The following is an 11,834-nucleotide window of genomic DNA, read 5'->3' on the forward strand; positions in this document are numbered from 1 at the left end:
CCGGACTGTGGTGTAAATGTGAGCATGGAGTGTACCAAACCTAAGTTATTTTTTGCTTCTTAAGAAACAAATAAATTACCAAGCGATTTTTAATAAATACTGGTTTGGAAAAGTCTAAATTATGTCTGCAGGAGACATTTGCTGAAAGTTCCTTAAAGTGAATAAAGTTAAATGTACTAAAGTATAGAGAGAATCAGTTTATGGAGCTAAAAATATTACGGGGATTACAAAATAATTCAGATATTCTCCATCAATAACTTGAAATATTACTGTCAGTCATGTGATCCAAATTGATTCTAAATGGATCAATAATGGATTTACTTGTCTTTGACCTGTGTGGTGCAAGTTAGTTCCCAACTGTAAAACATTCAATTACAATGTTAACCTCCGAGAATTGTAATGGATTATAACTCTGGTCTTAAAGGTTCACTGGAGGGAAAATTGTGTTTTTGGTGTTTTTAAAGTGTTCTTGATGATGGAGGACATACTGTATGTATTTAGCTTAAAAGGAGCGAAGAAGGAATTTCCCATTTCCACGTGGATTATTACCGACATCTGTAGCTTGTCAGATGTAATTAAATGGAGGGAAATAAAATGCCCCATCACAATGCGTAATGACGCACAATGGCTGATCTTAGAAGATGTGGCAAATGGAAGAATTCGGAGTGAACGCATCTTTAGACAGCAAGGAGACTTGCTGGAAAACGAGGACGAGTGGCTTATGAGCCGGTTCTGACTTCCTCGAGCCGTCCTGTTGGACCTCTGCGGGCTTTTGGGCCCGGCGTTATAGAAGAGCACTCGGAGGAACCACGTGTGTCACCCGGTGCATCTGGCGCTCCGGTGCCCCCCCCCCCTGGTGGCAGAGACACTCTGGCGATGGAGCGCTAGACGTTTTTTTGCCTCGACTTTGATGTCCGACCATTTCTTTTTTATTTGGGCCACGGTCCGAGGTTGTGAGGCTACAGCATTTACGGCGTCTGCCGCCGTCTGCCACTCACGTGCCTTTTTGGCATTAGTAATGCCCACACTGGGCCCTCCAAACAACACTTTTCTCCTCTTTTCCACCTCGCCAACGATAACTTTTACTTCACATTGAGTGAAGTTACGTTTTTTTGATTTTCTCTCCGTGTATGCCATGGTTTCACAATCAATGAATATTCATTTGTGGGCGTTTCACGGACTATTTATGGGCAACTATGGGCGTGTCATGAAGCCGCAAAAGCTGCGCTGCATTTAGAATCGGTTGTGATTTATTAAGGGAAAGATGCGTAGGATGTGCGTGCGGTTTTATAAATCCGAATATTTCTGTGCGTACGCACGTCCTATGTTTCATCCGTACGCCACTTCTGACGCAAATCCCACGCAAAGTTTTATAAATGAGGCCCCTGATCTGTTACGTAGACGGGCCACAAGCTTCCCCCTGTGCTCCATTCTGATGCATACACTTGTAAACAGACCCGTGTCCGTCTTTGTTTTTCTCATCCGAGCTGGAATTTGGCTCTTTTTATCAGGATTGAGCAGTTTTTAGCCTAAATCCAAAAACCTGTGTTGTTTTCTCAGACATGGTCTCTGCAGAGCAGCAGGGACTCTGAATCGGCGGTGGGACGCCCACTTTCTGTCACCCATCTGTTCATGCTCTCCCGCTAGCTTACAGCCCCTCCTACCCTAACATTACTGGTGCCACAAAAATGACAGCAGTTTTGTAGCCATCCATCCGTACAGGTTAGATCCAGATTCCAGCTCAGATGAGGGAAAACAGGCGTTCATGGATCCGTTTGTCTACAGGTTCATCAGAATGCAGCAGAGCAGAGAGCTTGAGGCTTGTAGGTCCAAACTAACACACCTACAAGCTTTTACCAACAGGATTTTTTCATCTGCTCCTGATTCACAATGATTTGAATAAAGAAATACTCAGAAATGCACATTTTGAGCCTCATTTTCAGTCTATATGTCCTCCATCATGAGAAAAAGGCAACCAGAAGAGGTTAAAAACAATATTTTCATTGGAGTGGGTCTTTAAGGTTTTCCAAATAGCTGGCACCTCTGCCTGACAGTTCCGTGTGTCGAAGTGTCTTTGGGCAAACCGCTGAAGCCACACTGCCCCTGGTGGTCAGGTTAGTGCCCTGCATGTGTGTGAGTGGCTGAATTGGACTTTATCTGTCCCTCAATATGGTGGAAAATTGATTCATATATATTCTTTTCCTTTTTTTAAAAAAAACAACCTTTTAGACGCTTTAAGCAGCAGTTTGAGTTTCTTCATGCCAAAGACTCCAAAAATTAGATTTTCAAAGCCAAATACTTTCATAACTCTCTTCTTTCGTCACCTATCCGGGGCAGCTGAAATGCCAGCACCCTCCTGTCCTTCCACAAATCTATTTTCCGTACTCGTCTCTCCTCCCACTTCCCTCCTGGCTCCCTGCCTCCTTCACCTTCCTCCCCTTCATCCTCCTCTTCCCTCTCAGTTCTAGTCTGACCGGAGTGCTGCTCAGTCCTTCAGCCATTCTTTTTCTGTCACGCGTCCATCTCTAAAAATGTCTTGGACTCGAGTTCTGGTGCTGCCTCTGGTCTCCATCCTCCTCATCCTCACCTGTAAGTAGGAAGGTTAAGATTTTCAGTTGTGCAAGAAAAAAGCTTTGAAAAGAAAAACAGCTGACAGAGTAAATGGATGAAGAAGAAGAACATTTGTACGATTTGGTTTGAATTCTTTGATTCAGGGAATGAACTTTGATTTCAGGATTTCCCTTTTAAATTAGCATTTTTGTGTTCTTTTTAAATTCCTCTCTAAGGTTATATAAATCAAATGTGTGTAAACCATGGCATCACCAGCGTGGTGAAGCACTATTAGTGTAAACAAGACAAGCATTTAATGAGCTTTCAAAAGTTAAGATTAGTTTGAGACTTAAAAAAATGAAAGAAAAAAGATCATTTTAACTTGAAGTTCATTTTAAATCGCACTCCTGCTACTGAGACTTTCAGAAAGTTTGTCTCCTCTTAGTCTCAGTTTAATTTTATAGGTTGAAATATTTTACATTTTTATTCTTGAAGAAAGCTTTATGAGGCATTAAAGACTGTGTGAGTATTTTGACATTAGATCTGTTCCTGTATTTCAGTCTATAGGGTTAAAATTCCATTAGAATAGAATTTATATTCAGGAAAATAGAAATCTTAGTGTCAGATGTGTCTGATGAGCTGACGTAGAGGATGAAATGTGTTATTGCACAGCTGCAATAACGCGTTGTGGACTTTTTACATCTGTTAAGCTGTCCTTAATTGTTCTTAAACACAAATTATTTTTTTTAACCACGTCAGGTCACGGGCTCCGTACATTTCCTTTTATTGGATGATTTATTGGATTTATTCTCTTCATAAAAATAGCTGGTTCGTATTGAGCCGAGGAAGAATATCAAATGTATAGCGATTCAAAAAAACATCAAGGTAGATGCTAAAGTTAGGCTAGAAAATAGACACGAGACACACACTCTCACACTGATCTAACCTTTACTCATAAATGAAGTCCATACGTTTTCCCTTCTGGACAAAAATCTCCATGACTTTAGCGTAAAAGTCGTTTAGTTTTAGAAATCTCCGTAAAAGATGCGCTGGTCCAACATGTGTCGTCCTTTAATTATTGCTTTATATTCTGATTAAATGTCCAACTGTAAGACATTTTATGACACAGTTTTTCAGAGCTAAACATAAAGTAAAGGACTCCTATTGAACTTTATTAGCAACAACTGAACAACAAACAGGAGCTCTACATTGAGTGACTGCGTGTCTTACCTTCTTCAGTGCAGCGTCATGGAGAACGAGTTATTATTTTTTACCCATGTCAGGTCACGGGCTCCATACAGTTCCCTTTATTGGTGGATGGTACAAAAAGGGGGGCATACTGCCACCTGCTGTAAGATCGGGGAACTCAAGGGGGAAATAAAAATAAGAATCTTGGTACAACTTGTCTCATATGCATAGACTTCTGATGGTTTCAACGGTAAAGGCAGCACGTGTCGATAAAGTCAAGACTTTAACAATATCTACTCCTGTTTCTTGCCATAAACAGTCAGATACTGAAGTTTTTTAAATGAACTGTTGAAGAAGTTAGGTTTGATAAATCGATCTGAAACAATATTTGATGAATAGAAAATAAAAACAAGAGAAAAAAACAAAATTTAAGAAAATAAGAATTGTCAGCAACCGTTTGAACGTCTCGCCGTCAGTGACCAGCGCGGTGAGGAGCGCAACTGTCCGGGACGACGCCAAACCGGCCGATGCAAAAGGTGAGGCTAACTCAACCCGTTCATGGCGTCATCTCCACCAGCTGCTGTGTTTCAGAGGCGTTAACCCATGTGACCTTTGACCTTTAGACGCAGCACGACGGGTGTTCGTGGCCGGGTCCGAGGCCTCAAACTTCTTCAAACGACGCAGCCGTCGGTCACCTAAGTACTACGCAGAGCTCGTCGGTAAGCTGTGTCCTCTGCAAAAAAAAAGTTCCATTTCTGACCAAAGCTGGAAGCCGCTTGATCCAAACTCGACTCAGAATCAAAGTCTTCTCAGCTGCTGGTTTGGCGTGTTCAACATTTCTGTGGATTTCCTGTTGGCCTCGCAGTGGAAGGCGATGTGGTCTAGATACGGGTTTCGCTCAAAGACCCACTCCGAAGAAAATGTGGGTTTTTCACAGGTTCTTGTAGCATTTTTCATTTACAAAGAAAATTAAACTTAAATTGGCATTTTCTCATGTTATTTTAATTCAAATGGTTGTAAAATCAGGAGAAACGAAAAAATGCTGCTGGAAAAAAGATTGTACTTGGGATGTTAAAAATACGCTGGGCGGGCCACAAGCTCCGCCCCATTTGGATGCATCCACTCAGCAAGGGGGGAGGGGAAGAAGGAGCGGGGTTGCTCTGTCCCGCCCACAACTCAACAGGTGATTTTCTTATAAATTCCTGCCACTCTGCAGAAACTGTGTCCTAGAAAACGTAGTTTGGTTTTAGCTAATCATAAATAAAAGTGGGACTTTAGGAACTTCGGTTTGTAGGTGGGGGAAAAAAATGGAGGTTTCCTTGTGGTTCATTTGGATAAAAACCAACTGCAAGCTGGGAAAATCAGGAACTCCATTCCCTTGTATGGTATGTGGTGTAAGGGGAGGGGATTGGAGAGGAAAGGAAAAAAATAAGGGGGTGTGGTTAGGAACGGGTTAGGGATGGGGAGTGGATAGCGCGATGCTAACAGGACCTGGTGGTCCCTTGAGTGCACAGTGTGGTTGCGGTGGGAATCCCGTTCCCTTGTAGTGTATTTGGTGTTCCTTGTACCAAATACGGCTAATTTAGCTTGGAATAGGAAATAGTCAAGCATCTGCCAAAACCAGTTTACAGAAGCTTATATTTTATACCAACATTTACCAGAACATTGTTTTTAATAAGTTACACCTAAAATAACAGAATAAACTAAAATTTGAATGCCTTGGAGGCACGTTGACGATCCTGGCGCTTGCTGGACTTTCTTGGACGCCCTGAAGCCTTCTTAACAAAAACTGAACCTCTGTCCTTGAAGATCCTATAAATTGTTGATTTAGGTGCAATCTTAGTTGCCCCAATATCCTCGCCTGTGGAGCCATTTTTAATGCAACGCAATGATGGCAACAAGGATTTCCAGCATCACTCTCCTGTTGTCAAGTCTGCCATTCTAACGCCCTCAGCCTGACATCATGATCTCCGGCTCGTCAACATTCTCACCTGAGTTAACGAGACGATGGCTGAAAGGATCTCAGCAGGTCCTTTAACGACAGCAATGAGCAACAGCGACAGCAATTTTTCAGGATTACGTTAACTTTTATGGCAAAGACGGACTATGCAATTCATCAGATCACTCTTCATAACACTCTGGAGTAAATGCAAATTGCTATTAGCAGCAATTTCCAATATTTATGTCATTCTCATAATGTTTGGCCACGACTACATGTGAGGTTTTTCTCCTGGATCTGGGTTCCTCCCTCTGCCAAAAGACATGCTTCATAGGTTCATTGGTTACTCTAAATTGCTTATGCATGTGTGGCCCTGCAGCAAGTCCAGGGTGTATCCTGCCTTCACCCAATGGTAGCTGGGATAGGCTCCAGCAACCCTCTGACCCTAAAAAGGATTCAAAAGCAGATGGAAACATTTTCCCCACACACACTGAATTATGGGCACTTGTTTTGTCATCTGTTTGTCTTCTTAGTTGAGCAAAACCAAAGTGAGTTTAGTAAATGCTGCTCATCCACCTGCCTCTTCTTTCCTGTTTCGTTGACGCTGTATTTTTTTTTTCCTGGACTTTCGTCAAAAGCGGAACAAGGGATGAAGCGGGCCGCCAGCGAGCGAAGGAGGGAGTTCAACGAGGAGCAGAGGAACGAGTATGAGACGTACGCCGAGGAGGACCGTGATGGTAAGAACCGGAGCGGTTTTGGTTCCGGCTCAGCTTCATGTCCGGCAAACGCCACACTGTCACTGAGCGTCTCAGGTTCTGCTTAGAGAAGCTTTTGTCAAAAGAAAAAAGAACAAATACGGCGGGAGCCAACGTTAAAATCAATCCACAAAACAAACCACTCAACCAATGAGCATCATTTATAAAGGACTTCTTGAAGGTCAAAGCTGCCGAGGTGCTGAACAGGTTAGCAGAATAGAACAATAGAAATAAAAACACTAAATGATAAGAGACTCTAAAAGAAACTGTGACAACAAAACCATAAAAGGTTTTAGGCTTTTATCGACTAAATCCACTGAGGTTTTGCCGCAGCAAATACTCTGACTGGAGTAAGAAGTGATTTAAACAAACAAACTAAAGTATTTTACCTGAGTACTTCCTCCTCTTTACCCAAAAAGGAAGAGTGAAGCCCACATGAAAAAACACATCCTCCCTTCCTACTGGGCGTCACTCAATAAACCAACAGAAATGGTCCTTCAGGAAAACATTTGAAATGAAAAACATTCCCAAGATCATCCAGGATATTGACTGTAAATGAGAACTGGACTGAGCGACTCCTCCAGGAAACAGGAAGTATCTGCAAAATTCCATGTATAGAGAATTAAACATCGCCATTTGTGCTGCACACATGGAGAGCAAAACGTCCAAGAACTTAAAGGATAAAACCAAATTAAAAGAGACTAGAACCAGGCTGATGCTTAAACGATTAAATGGAGGAACAATTCTTTTTTTAAACTCTCCAAGAGCGTGACCTCTGTACTCGCCGGTGGCAACTGGTTCCACAGTTTAGGAGCCGACACGGCAAACTTAGATGTGGATCTGGGAACCATGAACACAAGCTGGTCGATGGAACGTAAGGACTTTAGGGGGAATGTCTTAAAAGCAGACTGGAGAGGTAAGAAGATGACGTACCTGCCAGGTACTTAAAAAGTAAGGACCAGAATCTGAATAAAACCCAAATACTGCACTGTTACTCCCTCATTCTATCGGTCAGAAGAACTGTTCTTTTTAACCAGGTTTTTAATAATCCTCTTTTTTTTGTTTCCCAATTTTTCTTTATTGCAAGTTATTCAAATCTTTAACTGACCAATCAGACGCCTTAACAAAAATCTGTGGCGTCACGTCAAGCATTTAAAATGATTAATAATAATAATAATGGATTAGATTTATCTGCGCTTTTCAAGACACCCAAAGCGCTTACAGTGTGTCCATTATTCATTCACTCCTCATTCATACTTGGTGACGGTGAGCTATGGTTTGAAGCCACAGCTGCCCTGGGGCAGACTGACAGAGGCGTGGCTGCCAGTTCGCGCCTACGGCCCCTCTGACCATCACCGGGATCATTCATGTGCATCCAGTGGAGCCACACTGGAGGCAAGGAGGGTGAAGTGTCTTGCCCAAGGACACAACGACATTTTGGCTGGTGGGAGCGGGGATCGAACCGCCAACCCTTCGGTCATTGGACGACCCACTCAACCATCTGAGCCACTGTCGCCCATTGACAGATGATTGACAGATTCTCCCGAGATCGCCGTTTAGTGGTAGGGGTGTGGACTTCCGACAGCTGATTGGAGACGGTGGTTGCTATAGAAACAATGATTCAGAGTGACTCAGACCAATCACTGCTGACTGACAACATGGCGACATCCGTATCAGAAAAGAATTCATTTGGTTGGAGCTGGAAGTAAGCCATTTTCTACGGATGACATCACACTGAATTTTCCGGTTGTCCTACAGAGTCGATGATCCAACGTTGGTTCATCGACTCTATAGGACAACCGGACAACGTCACACTGACATTGACCACAAAGAAGGGTGGAGGAAGCTTCGTCTCTCCAGAGCCTGTCTCATCTCTGGTTTCCATGGCGATCGGAAGCTCCAGGAAACGCCACATTTTCAAGAAACAATTGCAGATTTTTAGGGCACTTCTCTGTAGGTTTTTCTGTGTAAAACTGGTCGACTTCTAAGAGAAAATGCTTTGAATCCTCAATTCCCTGAGGAATTGAATGTCCTCCTTTTGCCTGAAACAGCCAAAGGAATCAGGGGAGGCGTGAGGGACAATCTTTCTTACAGCAGAACGATGGAAATCAGAAAAGGAAGCACACAAAAAGAAGGGAAACAGACGGATGGGCTAAAGTCAGGAAGAGAAAAACACAGCTTGGAGGACTCTGGATGCAACCGATGGAGCCAAATCCCGTTTGTTGGCGGTAACACCAGCGGACGCCTCACCAGAAACCTGACATTTACTGGACTGCTCATGCAACCAAGCGGCCCAGCAGAGAGCTCACACTGACGGATCCAGTTTTCGTTTGGGTCTTGGTGAACCATCAGTGGCTCACCAAGACCGCCAATCTTCCCTGCAGCTGCTTGTGATGCATTGTGACAACAGCCGCAATCGCCGCTTCTAAACTGAGATCCGGACACCACAAGGATGTGACTTAGTTTGCAAAATGCACTCAGGACGTTTGGTAGGGCTTGAAATAAAGCAGAAATCTATTCCAGCTACACTTTTTATGGCCACAAACAAAAATAAAAGTCCAAAAATAGAGAGCTAGCACACTGCAGAAATGCCACTATTATCTTTGAAGACCCACTGGGATCATCGTTTGATAGAAATGTTACTCTGTCTTTTCATTATAACTAGAAAGAGCCGCTTTTCCAGAAGAAAATGCAGGTTGAATGCTGTATTCCTGAATAAAAATGAAACTAAAGGGGAATAACTGGCAAAAATAAAAATTAAAGAAAGAAATGATCAAAGTTGACCATAAATAAAGTGAAAACAGCACAATAACAAGACATGTTTGTCAAAAATGCCAGAGCCGGGTATCGAACCAGCGACCTTCTACACCAAGGATTCCCCATGGATTTCAATGGAGGCAGAAATCCTGGAATATCTCGAAAAGTTCAAGGATTTGTAGGAGCAAAAGTAACAGCTGGAAAAAGCTGAAAGAGCTGAACATCTGAATAGTTGAAATAACAGAGATTGTAGGAGTTAAGCATCAAAAAATGGAGGAAGGTACTAGAATGATCCATGATCATAAGATTGCAGGTTCGATTCCCGCCTTGCACACCCATGAGTCGAAGTGTCCTTGGGCAAGACACTGAACCCCACCTTGCCTCTGGTGGTAGGCGGGCGCCTGTGTTTGGCAGCGGAGCCGCCACCAGTGTGTGAATGTGTGAGTGAATGTGTGTGTGACTGTGTGTGTGACTGGGTGAATGTGTGTGTGACTGTAAAGCGCTTTGTCCTTGTAGGAAGAAAGGCGCTATACAAGTATACGCCATTTACCATTTACCAGAATAAAGACAGAGAAACGGGAAAACGATGGATTTATAGCATCAACCCATCGTGTTTTCAGCCAAAATTAAATAAAGACGAAGAACGCCGTTGTGGGCGGGACTGTTGACACGGAGGAAGCCGGACTTCATTTCCCATCATACCTTTGTTTTCACCCGCCATTCAAAACCAATGGAAGGGGGGAAAAAAAGATAAACCACAACAACAAACTTTAGTCTTTTAACTTTCAAAACCTTCCGGTTTCCATCTTTTAGACATCCACTAGTTTCTAACTACCGGTACCTCCATCTGTGCCTTGTGGGCCAATTTGTACTCTAGAAAAAGCCAGAGATGACACTTAATAAAAGGCAGAAAGTTGTGTTTCTTGGCTTTAACTTTGTGAGTGTTTGTCAAACATTAACCAGGCTTAGGTTGCCGTAAAGACAAACTGTAACAAATTTTGACCAAAAAGCCAGATTGGAAATCGCCAGTGTTATCCATGGAGATACTGGACTAAAATTCAGAGGAAAAACTTCAAAATAAATGCTAGAAAATTATTGTTTGCCACTGCAAAAAGCAACGTATAAAGCATTTTAGCACATGTTAGCAAATCCCAACTGAAGATGTAGAAATAATTGGTAATAAACTACTTTTAGTGAAAGGATTTTTTTTTCTCCACAGAGATAAACGAGAGATCGAGGGAGATGAACGAGCAGCTGCGGGAATATCACTACGACGGCCTCTACCCTCGTTTCCACTGGTTCCACTGAGCATGCTCAGTAGACAGCCCAATAATGTGTCCATTACCTTCACCGTCAATTGGTGTTTTTTGCATGCCAGTCTAAGTTTCCTGCACTTTTATCCAAATTTTTCCAGACTGTTTTCTGGTAATAATAATTTTAAACATAATGAAATGTGCAGGAACTGTAACGAGTGTTTAAAGGAGCAGTTTTTGTAGGTTAGTGCATGCCGGTTCTAGTTTTTGTGTATATAAAGTGATGCCAACGTATCTATAGGATGAACCATAGCAACAGATAATAAACAGCCTTAAGAAACTCAACTGATGGGTTATTTCTGAAGGAAAGATTCTGAAGACGTGAAAGTCACTCTAAGAATGTTTGGTATTTGGGATCCTCAAAAAAGCAGAAGAAGACGTGGAAAAAAAGAGGGAGCTGCAGAAGTGATCAGGCTGAAAGCATTCCCACATTCCTGAGGGGAAATAGTAGACAGAAACCTGGAGAGGAGGTGGAGGGAGGCCTGACAGAGGGACAGACACTTCCAAATAAGAAATGGATTCAGGATGAAGCAGCTTTTCTCTGCAAATACGCCCAGAAACTCAGTCTGATCTGCAGTAGAATCATTTATTCTTTTACTGCGCCTTTTAAGGGAAAATTTGGCCAAATACTCAAAACTCTCAGAAATTTGCAAGCAACTAGCATCTGGGCTACAATGTAGCCTATACCGCCCTCTAGTGGCCGGGATAGGCTCCAGCAGCCCCCTGACCCAGAAAGGTATGGAAGCATTTGTGGAGCATAATTACAAATAAAAGTCAATACCAGAAATGCTTTTTCATTTTCAAAATAAAGCTGCATTTGTTGACTCAAAAGTAAAATGAAAAAACAATCCACCAAACCGCTTTTTCTGTTCTTCTAAGACTCTGTCAATTAAAATGATAAAGAAAATGGTATCTGACATTTCATTTTCAAGTTTTCTGGTAAATGTGTAGCAAAATCCAATTAGAAATATCTAATTTGACAATTAAAATGGATTAACAGACATGCTTTTTCATTTTCTTTCTTTCTGTGACATAATTAAAAATGCAAAGAGGACACTGCGTTTCGTTTTCACATCCACCTCGCAAAAATGTTATTACGTGACAGAATAAGCGGTGTTGAAGAGGAAAAAGCGGTTTGGAGGATTCAACAAATGCAGCTTCATCTTGATAATGAAAAAAGCATTTCTGGTTTTGACTTTTATTTTTCAACTATGCAACAGAAATGCTTCCATAGAAAGGGACAAAAACCGATATAGAAGATGAATAAAATGAATGAAGCTGGTAAAAAGGAATTTTGGGAATTGGGAACTCTCCTTCCCAAAAATGAAACCG

The 11,834-nt window shown here is 42.2% G+C and overlaps 1 protein-coding gene across 1 annotated transcript; it reads left to right on the forward strand.

Annotated features, from left to right (window-relative positions):
* The first annotated feature begins 2,437 nt into the window (after nt 1-2,437).
* ucma (upper zone of growth plate and cartilage matrix associated) lies at nt 2,438-10,787 on the forward strand. The gene is made up of 5 exons (XM_004086950.3): nt 2,438-2,589; nt 4,215-4,274; nt 4,362-4,457; nt 6,316-6,414; nt 10,409-10,787. Exons 1-5 carry the CDS (start codon nt 2,532-2,534, stop codon nt 10,495-10,497), a joined length of 402 nt encoding a protein of 133 aa, XP_004086998.1. The 5' UTR covers nt 2,438-2,531; the 3' UTR covers nt 10,498-10,787.
* The last annotated feature ends 1,047 nt before the right edge of the window (nt 10,788-11,834 follow it).

Source organism: Oryzias latipes, chromosome 23 (assembly GCF_002234675.1).
Source record: "Oryzias latipes chromosome 23, ASM223467v1".
Taxonomy (NCBI): domain Eukaryota; kingdom Metazoa; phylum Chordata; class Actinopteri; order Beloniformes; family Adrianichthyidae; genus Oryzias; species Oryzias latipes.